Source organism: Chelon labrosus (assembly GCF_963514085.1).
Source record: "Chelon labrosus genome assembly, chromosome: 19".
NCBI lineage: Eukaryota > Metazoa > Chordata > Actinopteri > Mugiliformes > Mugilidae > Chelon > Chelon labrosus.
This window is the reverse complement of record NC_140352.1, coordinates 22901828-22922100: the sequence shown is the minus strand read 5'-3', so window position 1 is coordinate 22922100 and position 20273 is coordinate 22901828. Positions and strand designations below refer to the sequence as shown.

Genomic DNA, 20273 nt, shown 5'->3' with positions numbered 1-20273 from the left:
TGGGGAGATTATTGACACAGCTGCTTGTGCTTCTGTCAGCAGTGACTGATGTCACCTGCCGTAGTTGCATTCAGAAATCTATCAACAGCTAATAATTATGTGTACATTCACGACAAGGGGCTCGGATTTAATGGATCGATTTGCTCGCACTCCAATTCCCATTCTGTGCATGGATTTCCTGTCATTTTCATGAAGGATTCTGCACTGGAAGAGGTCCCTCTCTCCCAGTTGAACCACCCCGCCTCGATGAAAAATGAAGCTTCCTCATTCATTGCTGCCTTTACAAATGATGGCTCAAACCATGTTTAATGTATTTTCGTTCTGTCTAGTGGTTTAGATAGAAAGGGATTATACATCTCTGACAGAAACCCTCAGATTGCTTGTTGGGAGTTGTGACGTTCGTAAACAAATCGAATTTATTGACCAGCTCCTTAAAACGAACAATGTTAACCGAGTCGCAGTTGCGAGCCGTTCCTTTTTATTTTATTTTATTTTTTTCTCTTTCTTTTTTTTTGTTGCTTTGTTTCATACAGATGCACACAGAAGCTCTTGCTTTGCTTTGAAGCAGTGAGATCTTGTATTGAATATGTATTGGTGGGATGTCTAAGTTTTTATGATTCTGATCCAAATCTTAGCCTATCACAGCGCTTATTTCAAGGATAAAATAAGACCACCAGGCTGGCATCTTAAAAATAAAAATAAAAATATAAATAAATACGTCTTTTGAACGGCTCTTTGAAAGGAATGAATCCACAAGATCCGACTCCCTTCCAAAAGCCGTAAATCCCATCCCTAGTTGGTTGGCTTTAGGATGATTTGCCAACACAGTCTCAGGGCAGCTTGGAAAAATGCTCAGGAAATTTAATCAACTGATTTGTGTACATGGACGCAACTTGTTAAATTGTTTTGCGAAACTAATCACAATTGTGCAGTACAATATTAGCAAGATCAGGTGGTTCTGAATGTTATTTTGCAGGTAAAAACAGAGTTGTGCAAAATTGGAACAAAATTTGGGTTGATTTGGGATCGTTTTGCCGTTTTTTCTAAATACCTTGCTTTAGGGGACTGAATGTGTGCTGCTTGTGCCGCTTTGTAAAGAGCAGAGAAGCTCTGCCTATTAGTGGTGAGTAGCTGGCTACTGTCATCTGTTAGCTGTATGATGTCTATGCTTTGACAGCAGTTTTCTATGGCAGGCTACGCTAGTATAAGCAGTCTGAAAGGTTAAAGTACTAATCAAAACATCAAGTTTTGTGTGTGCTGTGGTAGTTTTTTGAACAGTTTTAGGGCTGGAAACCATCAGCTGTATCTCGCTACACTGGTACAGTACAGTCACTTAAAAATCCAAAAAAAAAGTCCACTGAAGGGGTGGTGGTGTATCTGGTTACATGCAGGACTGGTCTGCCATGCAGGACTGTCATGCTGGGAAGTAGGGGCCTTGTGTGGGACTATTACTTTTTCGTCTCCTTTTCATTTGCTGTTCTCTTTCTTTCTGTGTTGTTATTTTCGCTTGCTTTTGGTTAGGCATTGGGTAACAAAAATACTGGGTTAGCTTTAATAAAAAGATGATGGTTTGAGTTAAAATACACCCTTTCAAATAGGTGGTACAGCTATGAAAGCTGTTGCCCGTGGAAACACATTGCTTTCGAAGGTTCTGAGTCACGATGAAAGAAAGCAGAATTGTTGTCATAGAACCCTAATCACTAAAATTACATTTTGTAGCTCCCTTGAGACATGGATGTGAGTGCAGACGAAATAGTTTGTTGGTGTCTCACATTCATGGGCTTATGTAAAGGAACAAGTAGTAAAGAATGATGATATTCCATGGTACAGATGGTTTGTTGGTCAAGACAAAAACACATTTTCTGCTGCCAAGTGATGCATAAGGTGCCAGAAACTTACAGTGGAGAAACGTGTTCTTTTACCATTGTCACAATTTGTCACATAAGATAAGATTTTGTTGATCCCTGAGGGACAAACATGAATGCTGCTGCAGCACATGCAGGCATTTTCAGCCAGAGCAGTATTTCTAAAAGGGAAATCTTTGCACACATTGTGTGTCACATTGCAAATTGATTGGAGTCCACCTGTTACAAATTGAATGGATTGGACATAGCTTAGAAAGACCCACACTTGTGCAGATAAGCCCGTAAGCCACAGATCAGGGCAATGGTCCAGTGTTCCCAAGAACAAAGTGGCCTCAACAATTGTTAAGTGGAAAAAGTTTCGAACCACCAGGACTCCTTAACTCCTGGAGTTGGCCATCCAAAGTTGCCCTTCAGATTCTCTGGGGGTCCTCAAAGCACCAGAAGGACAACTTTCTCATTAGCAGTCCATCTCTATGGTAGAGCAGGTAGATAGAGGCCACTCCTGGATAAAAAAAAACACCCTGTTTGGAGTTTGCCAAATGACATTTATAGACCCTGAAAGCATGAGGTAAAAGGTTCTGGGATAAACAGACACCGTGTTTAGAACTCCCAGGAACATGCTTTTTTTCTGACAGACACCAGGCACTGTTAGTCACCTGGCTAGCACTATATCTGCAGTGATAGGAAGGGACAGAAAGACTGAAGTCAGGAAAACATGCTCCAGACCACAGCAACTTGATACTGCAGTGAAGATTTCTGGTGTTAGTTGAAACTACTATATAATGGAATGTGTATAAGATTAAATTAATCTAACAACTTTGTTGAAAATGATGCTGAGAGGCTCCTCAGTTAGAAATGCATCAGATAAAAAGCTAAACAAACATTGTACTCAGAGGAAGGCTATGCATATGGCAATACCATTTGTTAGTGTAGTACTGAACTCAGGATCACATATTGTCAACAGCAACACTTAAAATGTACCTTCTGTCTCCTGTTTCACATGTGCATGAGTCTCCTCTGTGCGTGGGTATGCAGGTTGAGTCTCAACAGCAACAGAAGGACTCTCCTGCTAACAGCAAAAGCTACTTTAAGAAGCAATTACACAATGAAAATGCATTAAATGATTAATGCTAACGCTACTCATGATCAGCATGAAACTGAGGTGATGAAAATCTTAAGGCTTACGATGTTAAGAGAGGAAGGAAATATAATCCTTTCTCAATGGTGAGAAATTGTTTGCAACCAGCCCTTTTGTTTCTCTTATCATTAAATGCACAAGCGCTGATTGGTGATTGGAGAGGCCATTCTCGTAGCAAAGCCCTGAATTCTTTTAACGTCTATGGGCTTTTTGCACTAAGAAGTGGCTTTTGCTGTCTCTGCCACTGATACGTTGCACAAAACTCCCAAGGATGACAAGGGACTCTTCTGACGTTTGTCAGGCTACCGTACAAATGGCGGAAACTGAGAAAAGCTTGTTGGGATGCCATGCAATATGCATTCCTCGTGCCGCCACAGCAGCTGCCAGCTGCTGCTGACACCGAAGCGCTCTGCTGACATGTATAAAGGCAAGCAACCCCCCAGTGGGTGATGACTCTGTGAAAGTCAGCATCATGTCCAGCACTGTGTTTGAGGTCAAGCTCAGAGGAACATCTCATAATGGTATTCTGTTTACTATTTTACTCTGCTGTGGTGAAGGACCACACACTTGTGTCAGAGTATTGACAGCTCATGGAAGAGCTTCCCCCTTCAGCAGTATTATCTAGCAAAGCTTTTATAATGCAGTGTGACTCAGTGTTGTATGACTAAGGTCTTACAGTATGCTATAACGTATGGCAGCAGCACAGTGACCACACTGTATCAATAGTCACAGTGAAGGACTGAGTTGGATGGCTATTTCATAGTCATCTGTAACATATCTTGGGACCAACTGATCATTAAATTAAACATCATATCACAACCCTGTTTCCTCAAAATGACATTACTTCGTAGACAACCAAATTGCAACAACTAGGTTTTGAAGGAAATGTAACTTAGTAATTTAATGAAAAATTACATATATATCCATACGTAATGTGTTGACCAAGAGCATAGCTGTTAAGATTATCCATATTAAAAGAGACCATACATGCAAACACATGACCCACAGTTATCTTTTGTTGTGACAGCACCTTCTAGTGGCCATGATATTATGACCTTAGAGACAAACTGTGCAGGGAGGAGGTTGGGTAGAGGTGGGGTCAACAAAACACTTAACCTTATTACAATAGAATTCTATTTATTTCCCTTTCCAAACAAATGGTCAGTGGTTCTTTAAAACACATTTATTACTGCAACCTTGACAACCGAGTTTTCTTATTATAACCCAAACCCCGACCAAGTTGTTCCCTTGCCTAAACCTAACAGCGAAGAGTTGTGATCAGAGGGTAGGCCTAAAGCCTCAGTTCCGTTCCACCGTCCACAACCATGCGAACTGTGTAGGGATACACACACTCTGTCTGTGTGTTCCCATGAAGCGACAGCCACATTAACACACAGTCTGCAGGCTTACTAACCACACTCTTCGCTACTGCTGTGCCTGCGTTGAGTCCGGAATGGAGAAAACTCTAACTTGTTATGACTACAGTCTAGTTAAATTACATCACTAACTTGACCAAAGTGCTTTTGTTGCCTAGACCTACCCACTGGGGGGTCCAATGTTTATACACTGCCCATCCACCCCAACCAACTGGATGTGTTCCATAATTTTAATTAAATATATTATTTTGTACCTACATTTAATTAAGCTCTATAGAAACTATGTAATATAGTGTACAGTGTATAATACAGACGCTTCAGGCAAACCTTCAGTAGGAAATGAAGGGTATTTGTTAATGAGCTGCTTGCTTGCTGTACAATGACAGCTGAGTCCAGCTTGTGACCTTGTGTTAAAATGGACCAAAAACATATACACATTTCAGCATCACATTTGAAAGTTAAGATGCTCCAAAGTTCAAGAAAAGACAATGCCAGTTTCCACTAGTTTGTTTCAAACAGTAAAATTCACAAGCTTCAGAGTTTACAGGCTGACTTCCTTGACTAGATCAACCTGCCTGAGGAAATTAATCAAAGTTCAAACCCTCTCTATGATTTGTGCACGGTATGTTTAAAATGGAATATTCAGATTTATTTGATTTAAAACAAATATTTCAATAATATGCACTATGCAAGTTCAATCAATTTAGGGTGGACTTTTACAAGATGACTCTCGATACAAGGCCTCAAGAATACCTCAAAAATCTGGAACAGTTTAAAGCCCCCGTGTCTAAATAATAATAATAATAATAATAATAATAATAATAATCACACTGAACTCTGACAATAAAAGAAAAGTTGTTATTTTCCATTAGCCCAAAATGAAATCCACTTTGTTCATTGTGGAATATTAAAGCTGCATAAATTGTCTTCCTGGCCACTAGGAGGCAGCAGAACTAACTGTATGCAAAACACTGAGTTAGTCAAAGTAAGGAAAATGACACAGCTAGGTCATTATTTTCTACTGGTTTTTAAATATAATAGATCCCTCATGTTACATGTAGCCATTTGACCCAATGTTAGAATAAAAATCTATTTTTTACTGCAGCTTTAAGTGTCAGAGTTAAGTCTGATGAATGGTTTAAGCCAAAATAAAAATTTCTGACACTTTTATATTGTGGGAAACATGATAAGGTCTGCACATAACTATAGTTAAAACCGGGTTCACGGTAAAAAGGGTGATGAATACACTGCCATATGTTTCACTTGACTATATTCAGTATATGCTATATATGGTTTTCACTGAGCAGTGATTTAGTGCTTTCTCTGCAGAGCGTGTCTACAGGCGCAGCAAACAAAAACTGTGGCCCCGACTCTTGTAGGACTTGTTGACTTTGTGAGCCTTTGGCTTTGATTTCACGCTGTGCCGTGCCTTCTTCTCCCTGATTCATCATGCATTTGCATATTTTCAAATTATCTCTGCTTTTGTTGGAAATCTCTGTGGAATTTGCATAGCACACTCCCAGTGAGTCATCTCTGTGTAAGACTGGGTCTCTAAATGGAAAATGCTGCTCTAGGCTGCTGCTGTAGCTAAAAGCTGCCTCTTGCTATAGTAGACGGTGATAAGACTTTGCTTCTCACCCTGAGAAGGAATTGAATTCTCGGTCCCGGTGGCCAAGTCTTACATAAGAACATGACTGGCTGAGATGCCTATCACTCCCACAGTGCTGACATTCTCTCACTGTGCCATCCTGCGCTTTCGGTCTAAGAGTAGCTACATGTGTTAGCTGATTATAGGCAGATTCTCTTTCTCTCATTTCTGTAAAACTCCATTCAGGGGGAGGTTTTGACCAAACTGTGAAAAAGTCACTGTGAATTAGTCTTGCCCGCTGAGCTTCGTGATTCTCATCCTAGCATTGCGTGACTAGCAACTAGCAATTCATGCAGCTGTGTTTTCAAGGCTGAGGACAATTAAATTAAATTTTAAAGGTTTAAACTTTTGGAATTCAGAAGTTTTAGACATTTCAAATTTGACAAGTTTCAGTATGACATTGGTAAAATAGGTGAGGACAGGACACTACCAGTAGCCAATGGAACAACAAGATGGATCATGAATGTTTGTGTAAATCCTGTAACAACTGGATTATGTTGAGTCTGTACCATGTGACATAATGTGAGCATACAAGGAACATGAAAATTACATGTTAGCTTAATGTATATAATGTGAATATTTTTGAAATAACCCTTATCGCTTATTGTCTAGTATGTTCAGCAATCAAAGCTGAATGAATTGTTAGGGTTACTTTTGAAGAGCTACATATCGTCCCCAGCTTCCTCAAATTTTTAGCCATTTTCATGAAAATCTGTGTCTTCATACTTGTCCACCCTTTAATTTGAACCACTTGTTATACAACAGCTTGATCTAATTGGCTATTAATAGTCATGGCCAATGTTCCATCTAATTTTTCACGTGTCTGGGCATACACAAAAACTCTGTGAGTACACTGTGGACCACTGTGGGCTACACACCAGTATCACACCTGTCCAAAACCTGAGATCATAGCAAGTTACATAGTTAATCAAAAGAATCCCATTATAGCAGTAATTTCCGTTACTTTCAATATAAGTGATTTGGCCCACTTAACATAAAAAGGACAAAAATCTTGTTGTTCATGAGCCGTGTAGTATATGTCAGTGTGAGGGTTCTGCTGTTGTCTGGGTGAGGAAGAGTCCTGCTCTGGAAGAACTGACACATGTACACCTTTCAGAGATAAAATAAACCCTGTATTAAAAAAATATTAAAATTAACAGATTAAAACCTGTCCTGCTTAACTTAAAACTGTATAAATGAATATAAAACAATAGAAAGCAGAGCATTCCTCTTGTAATAGTGCAATAAGAAAAGTTCAAACAGAAAATTTGAGGAAAAGTTGTAGACACACACTCCGACAGCCATTCCATCTTAAAAGAACCACATTTAATTTTTGCTTTGTCTTGGTGAGTGGATGCGCCACTGCCTTAACCGCACTGTTACCTAGCTAACCTGCAAAACAGCGGCGCCACGGCGCATATGGGCGGGGCACGTACTGTCATGATTGGCAGCGTAAGTGAACCGCATCATATCATTGGCTGGACAGCTGTCACTCACTGAGTTACATTGCAGAATGGTACATAAACAAATAACAATTTACTTGTTTAATTTATTTATAGTTCATGTTGGATTTTTTTATGCGCTGCATTGATTTTCTTGTGCGCGGAGAACGTGCGAGCAGTGCGCGATTGCGCAAACGCGCAGCTTAGAGGGAACATTGGTCATGGCTAGATGTGAATGGGCAAGATGCCTGACTACGATAGATGCGGAAGGAATGTTGGCTAGTAACCAGGGCAGCATTTTGTTATTAGGTGTTTTAAACCTTTGATTATTTTGTATTTCAAATTCAGTGGGTTCTCATGTAGCATATGATTAGAATAAACAAGGACGATGATGATGGTGTAGCGTGAATGTGTTTTATGTTAAAAAAAAAAAACATTAATGTTACCCTCAATGTTTTCCTGTGTAATAAAAATATATAAATCTAATGTTTAATGTTAGCTTGCACCTAATTAGATCTTTTTTTTTTTTTTTTGCCCACCTATATATTTTTTTTTTTCTAACATTTTATTTATGTATTTATGGATTCTATTACTTGGAGTAGGCATGTACTGTATGTATGCCATGTATAAGTGTTTTCCACATATATATATATATATATAAAACAAAAATTGTTATAAACAAGAATTATCCATTAGCCCAAAGTAAAATCCATGTGGTTATTTGTGGAATATTAAAGCTGTATAAATTGTCTTCTTGGCCACTAGGAGGCAGCAGAACTAACTGTACGCACATCACTGAGTTATTCAAACTAAGGAAAATGACACAGGCAGGTCATTATTTTCTAGTGTTTTTTAAATATAACTGATACAATAAAAACATATTTTTTACTGCAACTTTAAGAGTTAGATGTGTGTGTAATACAGAATATACTGTACGAAATGATATACTACCATTATAGCTCAGATTTTTTTTAAAAAAAGAGGTATAATTATGAAATGGAGAGCTTAACTCTTAAAATGACACAAACAACATTTAGCATTTCTCCGAGCCATCAAAAGCCCACATCAGTTAAACCCTGCTAATTACATTCCTCCCGCTGTGAGTCTGGCAGGTCTGAATGCTAAAAGAAAAAGAAAAGAAAAAAATGCTGAAGCAGAAACTCCGCATGACCTCCTGGTTGAAACGGGCTCCTATCTCGTCAGTCCAGACGCTCACCCTTTTGAACGTCCACTCTTGTGTTTTGTGTTTTGCAGTGCCGTCGTTCTGGGGGCTGGTAAACTCGGCCTGGAACCTGTGCTCTGTGGGGAAGAGGCAGTCGCCCGTCAACATCGAGACCAGCCACATGATCTTTGACCCCTTCCTCACGCCCATAAAGCTGAACACAGGCGGACGCAAGGTAAAGACACACTAATGCAAGCACACACGGTATTCTCTGCTGTCTGCTTGTTGGACGACATGGCTTTGTTGAGTCTCCTTTGTGTATGCTTGTTGCACCTCTAAGATTCTGCACTACACCTCTCTAGTGCTATTGTGTCGGTTGCCGTTTCAGGGCTGTTGTAGTTTGGTAACGCGTGTATCCCTGATCGATGCTCCTGACTGCTGTTAGTGTTGGCAGACAATGCGAGCTATTTGTCTAAGGAACACTCCCCTGGAGATAAAATACAGCACAATTCAACTATTCAATCCAACGCTTGTGTTCTGGTTCAAGAAAAGCTCCAACTTTATCTTAAGGGCTTCACAGATGAGATGCCGCGGTCTAACAGCGGATTAGCCGAGCATATTGTTTATAGCTTGCCCCCGTATAGTGGTGCACCAATGACAGAAAGCTGCTCCATCGTGTGCCATATGACAGCAGCTAATTGGGAAGCCTTCACAGATGGGCTGCTTTCAAAAGTGCACACTTGCATGGTGAGATTAATGCTATGATTAGTTTATGTTTATATTCCAGCAGCGAGTACAGGGTTAGCCTTGGGCAATTATAGAAGGTATAGGACGCTTTGCAGATTACCACCTATGGTAAACCGCTACAGCAGATGTCTTCATCTAAGAGATCCCAAAATAGACATGTAATGTCCTTAGACCTCTGTTAGATTGTGTTTGGCTCTCTTATTGAGTCTTTTAAAATTGAACTGTACTGTACATCTGTCTACACTCACATATTCAAAAAGGAAATAGTGGGGAATAGTCACTCACACAGTCCCTCACTGACCTGTCTTCTTCAAATGAAACTGAACAATTCCTCTTCTTGCAAGGGCTCCCCTGCTGCTTCCTCAAGGACTCCTCTCTGCCGGGCAGAGTGTCCGGTGTTAAGACATCACTCACAGTGGCACTATTTATTTGCCATCAGGATAAATCCCAGAGAATAAGAGGGGAGCTGAAAGAGATAGAAGTGTGATATTTAGAGTTGCATCTCGAGAAATGTCTCTTGGTGATTCACTAAGTGCAAGTCTGAGATTGTCCTCGTCGAATGAAACGGCAGCATTTTGGTGATTTGTCCAAACACTTACAATGAGCCATGTCACATTTTTGCTGACAAGCAACCCCTAGGCGTCTTGGGAGTAGTTACCATAATCTATAAAGAGCAACTACCCAAGTTTTGTGATGCATATGGGCTTAGTGCTGTCTGTTAATTAAAATGCAAAACATTATAAACCCGAAATAACCATCATTCATCAAGTAATGCAATGTAAAATTCAAATGGCAAATGAGATTTGAAGCTTGCAGTGACTGTCTTATTATCGGTTTTAAGTTCTGGTTTGGGATTTGTACCTTTTCCCTCATGCATTTAGATTTCTTTCATTAAGGTAAATTAAAAAATCCTTCAGGGATTCTTTCCGCAGCTCGTCTTACGGACTAATAAACTGCCAGTCACATACTGCAAAGAGCTCTGGGAAGTGACCACAGACCTCTGATGCCATTGCAATTCTGGGAGCAGCACCGCCTGAAAGTTGACATTTTCTGTGTCAAGTTCCATCACAGATTCATGAAAACTTCCAGTTGACATTTCGACAACCTTCTGGAAAATATGGCCCAGTGTTGACTGAAGAATTTTTTGGTTGCTGTCTATATTCTTAATTTTTTCTTGCACTTTTAATAACATAAAACACTAAACAAGACCTCTATTATCCCTCGCTATATAATGAGTATCATCTGGTACATGATGACTCTAAAGTTGCAGTATATACAACATGTTCTCAATACACTGTAAAAAATCATACAGAAATTTGATAAAATCAACTAACAATTTGCATCAACTGAATGTACATAGTAAGTAAAGAAAAAGATAAGTAAGAGATAAGTAAAATTCATTGTCCCTGTAACTATTTTACACAACAGGAAGTCACTGTATAAACATAAGCAGCCCATGTAGTACAATACAGCACATCTGCTCAAGTAGGGGCATATGAAAACACTGTGGACTGGATGAGTGTTGTGCATAAAAAATATTCCAACAAGAAAGAGAATAACTAGTTTATCCTCTGATGCAACCTACTAAGTATGTAAGTGTACCAACAGCAGGAGAAATGGCACGTACACGGTGTACTGTTAAAAATTCACAGTTGAATTAGGTTAGGCTGAGGCATAAACACCAAGTTTTGTATGGACGTTTGTTCTTGCCGTAGTTATACAGATGGAATACGTAGTTGGAAAGAGCACACGACAAGTTATCCAGCCTGAATGACCATTTAGACCCATGGAAACATAGCGTAGCTTTTTTTTTTAATTTTCCACAGTTATATTTAGAAACCTTTGTCATTGTGGACATAATAATAATAATAGACGTACAATTAAGGTAATGGTTAACAGAGACACTAACTATGGGTCATAAACAACCCCTGGGCTCATTTTATATGGAGGCACAATAAAAATAATATGTACATCAAGTCAATTAACAACATTTTCTCACAACATTAATAGAAAATATCGTGCAAATTCTTCACAATGCTCTTGCTATGGTAGCGTTGGTTATATAGGATTGCAATTACTAGTAGACTTACGTAATTGTGATATTATATTAGCAGTACGATAGCATTTAAGTTGTGTTTCAGCTTTCACACAACTGCTGGAGGTTGCTTAACAATAAAATGTGGTAATAACATAATAAACCTGTTGCTTGTATGACCTTTTGGGTCATATTTTATGCTCAATAAAAGTCCATGAACATGATTATTTACTGCTTCTGTGAGGCATCACATATTTGGTTGACTTTTAGAACCACCACAGGCTGACAGCTCACAGAAACACCCACACGAGTCCCAACTTTCTCGTTTATCTCTGAGAAAAGTTTCCGGAGTCCAAAAAAGCCATTTTGGACTCCCTCTTTCCCTTTTCCTTTATCTCCCCCTCTCTCCCTCGCTCTCCCTCTCTGCAGTGGCCTAAATGTAATCTGTTGTGTCTCCATCTCTCTGAGCACCTGAGCTGTCAGCCGGTGAACACGAAGCCTGCTTCACCTTGTCAGTGCTGATTCATCCCCTCTCTGTCTCTGGCTGTTTGGCAGCCAGTCAGCCTTAGCCAAACACGTTACGGAGACCGGTAAAGCGCTTCCGCTTGGGCTCTCGGCGGCTCAGCTCGCCACCTTGACACGAAGAGAGCTTAAGCACACTTTCTGTCCAGGAGGAAAGCAAAGAGGAAGATTAACCCACGCCTTCTCCCACCGTACAATACCCAACACATGCATGAAAACTACATGGGGGTGATGAAGTCCTTTTTAATAGATTTTTGTGCTGCCCAGTATTATGACTAACGAACAGTTAAAAGAATTTTAATTGACCTCTAAAGAGAAATTTTAATTAACGACGGGGAGACTTGCGATGGGCTGAAGGAATCATAGTTATTAAAAAGGCTCTATTAATTGAATATTTACTCTGCCATAGATGAGCTGCAATTACTTGAAGAGATTTTAATGAATCTAATCACTCTGGAGCCTGGGAGGTTGAAAAAGTGATTTTGGAGTCCTCAATCTCCCCACAAAGTGTTTTACATACTGTACACTCATGAATGGAGCTTATGAAACAGAATTCCTTGCTTTTTGTGCCTCTGCATTTTTGTGAAGGTGATATCTCAGGAGCTTGAAGTTTATTTTACCCTCTGAGGTCTATAGTATAATTTGCCGTTTTTGACTACTTTTGGTTTTACCTTTATATTTCATCTTAAAAACTATTTAGCTTGCCTCATTTGGTGTCATTCTTTTCAGCACAACCTCACGTGTGACTTTACAGTTTTGTTTTGTTTTTTCATTTTGACATACGGTATTAACACATAGGACCCAAAACCACTCTAAAAACATAAAATCTGAGTAGGAAAAAGTTAGATTTTTCACTGTGAAAACCACAAACATGTTAACAAACCATTTTTGTAACTTACAATGCAAATTTAAACTGTAAATTTCAAAAGCTTATGTAGAAATTTAGCAAACAACAAAGTTATTTACAACTATTTACATGTAGGAAATGCGTCAGGCATTTTTTGTACAACTATTTATATATTCAATAACGTTGTCTTTCTATCTATCAATCTATTTATTTACAACCATTTACAAAACAATCGGGTGTCACAAAAAGTAATCTCTAAATGTCACAAAATTCACAAATGTCAAAACTCGCTTCTCCCTCTTTTCCCGCCGTCACTCCCACAACCTTTCCCTCTTAGCAACCATTGCCATATAATTTTCTGACTGGTTGATGTGATGCATTTTTCCACCAACAGGAAAGAGGGTGTCAAGTTTTTGTTTTGTTTGTTTGTGTTTTGTGCTAGCTAGCGCTTTCCGCTTGCTAGCACTTTCCACTTGCTAGCGCTTTCCTTTCCTTCCATTTCTTCTTGCGCCAAAAGTGACGACAATATTCGGAAAAAGCATGACGTAAATTATTTATAAGTCTAGTTTTACATGGCCTATCAAAACTATTTAAAAACTCGTACATAGTTTGAAGTCAACACTTTCTTGAAGTTGAAACGGAGACTCAGTCATTATCCATGTGTATCTAAATAGGAACTGATTAGATTTTGACAGTCAGCAGTCACTGTGTCCCACAAAACATATTTTTGTCTCAAGTAATAATAATTCATGCACTAATTATGTCAAAATGCCACACAAAGAACAAAGTGATGAAGTGATGGGATTTTCTATGCAGTGAGTCAGATATCTATTCACTGTGACGTCACAATGTTCTCCAAAAATGTGTTAAGCCTTCATTACATATATATTAATTCAGACATACATGGGCAGAACTGCAACCCAAGTGTTTGAGGGATGCATACAACTACAGACAGTTCAATTCTAGTTTTCCTGCTTTATTTTTCCAACTAAATGCATGGGGAATCCATTAGCATGGAGAAATCGATGGCGTTCTTGACATTTAGGGACGTGGGGCTCTCTCCTACTTTTGTCTGGCGCTTTGAAGTCAGGTGTGCACAGAAACACTGTGAACAGCTCCATCAGTGCCAGGCATTGGATTCCATAAAAAGAGTGATACTTAGTAATGACACCTTGTTAAGTGAATTTCTGAGTGCTCTTAAAGCGTCTCATCATATTTCTGTTGCGAAACAAGCTCCAAATGCTTCTGTGACAATCGTCTACCCTTCTGCAGAAGCAGGAGGTGATTTTCTGCTTGTGTATTCTTCTCCTACTCAAGAAAAAAAAATAATAATAATTTTTCCTGTAGTCCTGATCAACTACCTGAGGAAATCTCACAAGCATGTGAGGTTGGTGTGGATGTTGGTGCTTGCTACTGGCAGCCCTGGATCTGTCTAATTACAGGAAGTGTTAGTTAGAACAACAAACAGCGGGCTCTTGGATAGCAGCTGCACTTTCACTCTGGAGAGAATACCCGCATTCTCCAGTTTGTCCAGCCAACTAGTTGCTAAAGCTCTTTCCACACATGGTTTTAATATCCTGTGTTTGATAGCAGGTGTTTGATATCACGACAGTGTTGGTACCTGTGCGTGGAGATGTCTAGAGGCCAGTGCTGCTTCTACTGCAGGTGTTGGGTTCTTTCCAGGTTGGATTATTGCGGATATTTGCGGGTAGCTGAGGGATCCACATGTGCTTCTGGACCCATAGATAACATTTTTTTTTCCCAATGAGTCACTGAAGCGGATACGCTGTGAGTATGTCTGAGTATCACCCCTAATCATACAATACAAATATGTTTTATTTTTAAATTCTAGTAATATACTATTTATCTATATGTCGTAGAACCATGTGTCATAGTTACGTTATTGATGAACGCATCATCAATAACATAAATGATTATAAGGCAACCACCCCTTCCCAATGTCTGTCATTAGAGGAAAAGACAGATAACACTGTAAGATTTGTCCATAGACTGTATAAAAATATGGATGATGCGTCCCCACTTCCTTGCATTGGGCAAACTGGTGCTATTTTCCCGGGGATATGGGCGGTGCCATCTTGCGACTTTGGAGCCAAAGTCTGTGCAGTTCCAAGAATGGAACCACGGGGTTGTCCATCGATGTTATTGATGACCCACCCACACTTCCACCAGACTCACTCGCGTTTTTGTTAATACTCATTAATACTGCGCTCTGCTCTACCTCTACCAGTTATAAAGAAACATTGTATTATACACTGTGCTTATTTTTTATTTTTTTTATTTTTTTATTTTTTCCAACTCTCGCGGCCCTACTGGACCGCCCGATGGGGCAGTTGGCATGGCAGCATGTCACAACCTGTTTCTATAACATCAAATAACTAACTAAAACAAAACTTATCAGAAAAATAGACACTTGCTTATGCACCAGTATTATATTAACTTCCAAATATGACTGAAATCATCCTTTAATATGCACTTTAGTTTGGCCCAAGTCCCATCTACTAACATGAAGGATGTGGAGCTTATTACCTATACTGCAGCCATACACCAGGGGGAGCTCTATTTGCTGTAGCTTCACTTTTAAAGGAGCAGTTCTGTCATTCATCTTTAAACAGTTTATGATCGCAACATCACACAACCCAACAAAACATAACCTACTTCACTGACTTCTATTTTAAGCTTTCATTGAGACTACACACGACATAACTTGGTGTGTTACAATAATGGACTGAAAACACTCAGTGCAACAAATAACTCTCAATATCTGACGATGTTACAGTAGTACTTATTCTACTCAAACACTGTCTCCGATAAATAAATAGTGAGGTCCTTAACACTGAAGGTGTTAAAAGAGCACTAAAGGTCCTGCCATCTGCCTACTTCATTACTAATAATGATGAGAGTGAGAAACACACAAGTCACACTGGCTCAGATGTTGCCCAGGTTAACAAGGCACACAGCAGGCTGTGAAAAGATGCCTCTGACTTGACCCAGGAAAATAACAGTGGGGTGTAAAATGCTATAAAGCTGGGTATGCATGGAACGCCATAACCATGTCACTGGCATCCCAAGATCCCAAGGTCAAAATGGGAGGCACCTCCTAAGGTGGTGGAGAATGAACAAATCAAGATTCTGTGATTCAAGTTACAGATTGATAAGCTGGGACATTGCACTGGTGGAAAAAAAGTAGGGGGCAGGGGGCAAGTGGATATTTCTTTTAATGCTGTATGTGTAGAATAAAAAAGTTTTTGTTGTACAGATAGTTTGGGTATCAACCTGAAAACTTCAAGCAATCTCCAAAAATAGTACAATGTGCTGTGAGTGAGAGAGCAGTGTAATAATTCAGGTTTTACTGCTGATCCGCACCTCGTAAATCTGTCTCTTCCCCTTTTCGGAGTCTGGGACAGAAACCTGCTTGAATCCACACCGGTGAGCCATTCTGATTTCTCCTACAAGAAGCAAACTGTAACAACACTACATATTTACGTGTAGACTGTATCAGATGCTACAGACAACTGGATCAATTCAAAGTCAAGTCAACGGTGCGCCCATGGAGCCACGACATGTCCCTACAGTCAGCAGACCTAGAAGGGACAAACCTTGAACTGGGTGACAGGGTTTGGGAGAATGTGCTGATGCAAAAGTTGTTGGGTTGTTACAAGGTTTGCTGTTGTATTCCAGTTTAGCCAGCCTGCTGGCACTGTTAATATATCTCTGTTCCTTCCGCAGAAAAAGTTGAATTAAAAAGTGTTAACTGTGAAACCGAAGCTGCAAGTTTTGGGGGTAATGCTGCTACAGTGCCAAAGAGTGGTTATAGCAGTGGGCAGATGGTGCTTCTAATGTCCATATCTTTTAATTATTGTTAACATAAATTGCAATTTTGTATCAATTATTGCTTGTAGCGAAGAGTCTTTTGCCCATGTTTTTCTCTAGTCCAAACATCTAGAGTCCTTTGGCTTGTAAGGGTGACCGTACATTTGCAGTCCTGTCATGTCCAAATGTTTGCTGCGGTACACATAAAGAGTCAATGGCCCGACGAGCATGAGTCTGCAAACACGAGGTGGTGTCAGCTACAAAAGCCGAAGAATGCATTACAATAACGTAAATATTCAATTATGCAAATTGTGATTAAAATTAATTAGACACAAGTCTGGGTTGGCTGAACGCGTGAGGTTGTCGCAGCGTTACGAAAGGGAGCGGGCACGCCGTGCGTGAAAACTGCAAGTGGCGTCATCTGGCCCGCTCTCGCACGCTGTAATTGCCTCAGCAATGCAAGGGGCCTGGGAGCCGAGAGATTCTTCTCATGTCTCCAGCTCCACAGATAGCTGGACATGTACCGCCGACGTCGGATCCAGCATCCATGGCATATCCATCTGTGGGACTGAATTTCAATTACAAACTGCTCAACAGAGGGACAGGAGGAGGATGGGGAGGGGAGGAGAGAGATCAGGATAGAAGAACAGAAAAGGAAGGGTCGCGATCTTGAGGCCCATATGGCAACGTGTCTCCTGATGGTTTCGTTAAAAAAAAAAAAAAAAAAAAAAACTTGTGAGCACTAAATTCAGTCAAAACTGAGTCACAAATCATGCAACTGCTTGATGATGGATGGTTGTTTTCTCGCGGTGGCTTCTTTTATGGGAGTACCAAACACAAATAGACAAGACAGCTCAGATAGCTTCGACTCAGATTTTAAATTTACGCCAAAATCCGGCATCTGCTAGAGAGCACTCACCTGCAAAATATTTGTGACAAAGTTCGCCCTCTTTGCATCAGTTAAATTGACTTTCTGACCTTAAAACCTCCATCAGAGACTCATGTCATGTTTTGTAACTGACGGTGGACAATCATTATCATCTCCCTAAATGGTCTGATCTGTGACGGCCAGTCAGAATAGAATCACAAGATGATTCGCGGCCTGTGTTGTAATGTCTTGGCTGCTGGACCAGAGCTGCAGAACGTCCCAGTCCACTAGAGAAAGTACTGTGAACTGGCTCCTTGCTCACTATGTATGCCGGCGTCAGCAGCCAAGCACGGGCAGGACAACAAAAGTGGCTTTTCTGCTACCCTATTAGCACGAGTCTACCTCTGTTTTTAGCCCTGCAGGTCATAATATAGGTGAGATTTTCCAGTTCCTTCTGTCAGCCTAATGGGATGGCTTTTGTACAATTTATTTCCAAACTTGTTCTGTGCACAATAGACTTTTTCTGCGTTTCAATTCATGAAAATATTTATTTTACTCCAAAGGAAAGCAGGGCTGTATCTGTTATGTTTTTATGTGTTACACATGTGCAGGTGTACTACTTTCTATCAACTATCCACGTTCAATATCCCTTACTAATTTGATTTGTGTACCCCTTATGGGAACCACATGTCATGCCTCTCAACAGAAGGTTGGCCTCTAAGATATTATAATGGTAATCTACTTGTTACAGTATTATGGACACGTCCTTACGCAAGAGCACTACATCAAAATAAAGTAGTCAGTTTCAAATATGAGCCATAGATTGAATTTTATAAAAATTTCGTAGTATGTACAGCTGAGTATTATATTACATCCAAAATTCATTGTGCGAAGTACAGCTGTTGTATGAATGGAGTGCAGTTCAGTAGCGACGTATTTGCCTCTAAAATGTACTTGGTAAGTACAGTCATATCAAAATAACAGCTTTCCGGGGACAGACGCATAATAGTCCAATCTGAGTTCACTCAAGAGATGGCATTTCAGTTTGTAAGTTTGTTTTTAAGTATTTTTGTTACTATAAATTACATGTAAAGGCCAAAATCAATCATGTACTCCTCCATCGTTCAACGCTTATGGCTTCTGTTTACATCTTTAACAACCGCTCAGAACTATGTAGTTGCTTTTTTTTTTATTTCAAATATAGTATTTTTTTTACAATTTCCACATTTCTTTGGTCCATAAAGTTGCGCTGTGGAGTTGAGTTTGTTTACTGTTTTTTTCTGTGTATGACTTAAATCATGCCCAGTAATGTAATCCAAATGGAGTGTTATCAGACTAGCTGAGCTATAAACACTCATCAGGCATAACATTATAACCACCTCCCTAATATTGTGTAGGTCTCCCTTGTGCCTCCAAAACAGTTGTGACTCATCAGAGAATGGACATGGGCCTTCTGAGGGTGTCCTGTGGTGTTTGGCGACCCATGGGTCCTATGGGCTGAGAGGAGGGGCCTCTGTGGATCATCCCACAGATACTTGATCAGTTTGGGATCTAGTGAATTTAGAGGCCAGGTCAACACCTTGTGCTGTTCTTCATGTTTTTTGAGTTAAACTGTTTTTGTGTGTGTGCCTGTGTCAGGCTGCATCCTGCTGGGGATGGCTGCTGCCATCAAGGAGTGTCTTTGCTATGGGGTGGGGGTGTCTGATCTGGTCCAGGTGGGTGCTACATGTCTAAGTAACATCCACATGAATGAATGCCAGGTCCAGAAGTTTCCCAGCAGAACATTGAATTGTCACAAAATGGTCAATGCTATTCACTTCTCCTGTCAGTGGTTTTAATATTGTGGCTGACAGTTAAATAAATAGAAATCATCAAACTGAATTTAAATATTATCAGAGAAGTTTTTAGTTCGGACTTCCAAATACACTAACAAGTATCAATCATTTAATCAAATCATTTCCTACAAGAAAATGAACTTACCTGAATTATTTCATTATTTTTATAAGTGTGAGGGGAACAAACCACTTTTTGTGATTAAATTCACTGCCGTTTGTACTTAGTTTGGGAATATTTTCAGTGGTGGATTAATATTCATTTGTTGCTCTCTTGATTATGTTAGGATATTCACTACTTTGTTAGTGGGACACAGAGAAGCAGAATTGCAGCTCAGGGAACGGAGGACTTTGACTTGAGTTCAAAGTTGGTTTAACAGAAAAATGAAACTTTCGATTGTGTGTTTCTCACATTTTTCCAGTTAGTATATGCTCCCAGACAAACTTCAATCAGCTGCGTGTTCTTGCACCGCATGTGGTCTGTTTTCCCTCCCGGGGTTTGCTTTCAGACTCAACACGCCGCTGCCGTGCCTTTGTGTTTGCTCGGCCTGGTTAGAGGTATCAGATTAGAGAAGTGTGTGCTGGCTGATTGTGTTTTTTCGGGTATCTGGGAGGATGAGAGGGATGGCCAGCGAGTGCAAAGGATGTGCACAGCAGCATATGGCAGGATGATTCACAGGAAAGTGGGTCAGACTTGGCAGTTTTACTGCGGTCCTCTGGTCCCACAGCGCAGTCACGCAGGCGGAGGGAGGACCGTGATGCTCCACGGCATGATACACACCACTGCCTCCATCTTTGCTTTACAAATACCTCTAATAGCATTGTTGAAAGGGAAGAGCAAGAGAAAGGGCCATTACTAGGTTCTTCTCTCCAGTTCTGAAAAATTAAAGCAAGTCAGAAAATCTCTTATCATCTGGGTTGGATTTTGTCCCATGTGCAGCCCCTCCGGCTTGTTTGAAA

General features: G+C 40.1%; 1 protein-coding gene across 1 annotated transcript in view; it reads left to right on the top strand.

Moving 5' to 3' along the window:
• ca10a (carbonic anhydrase Xa) overlaps positions 1–20273 on the top strand; it is a gene marked incomplete at its 3' end in the record, with an annotated part of 254870 nt that overhangs the window by 97715 nt on the left and 136882 nt on the right. Inside the window, exon 3 of the mRNA XM_084567004.1 lies at positions 8724–8866. Coding sequence (XP_084423130.1) covers positions 8724–8866 — 143 coding nt within the window. The remainder of the gene's footprint in view (positions 1–8723; positions 8867–20273) is intronic.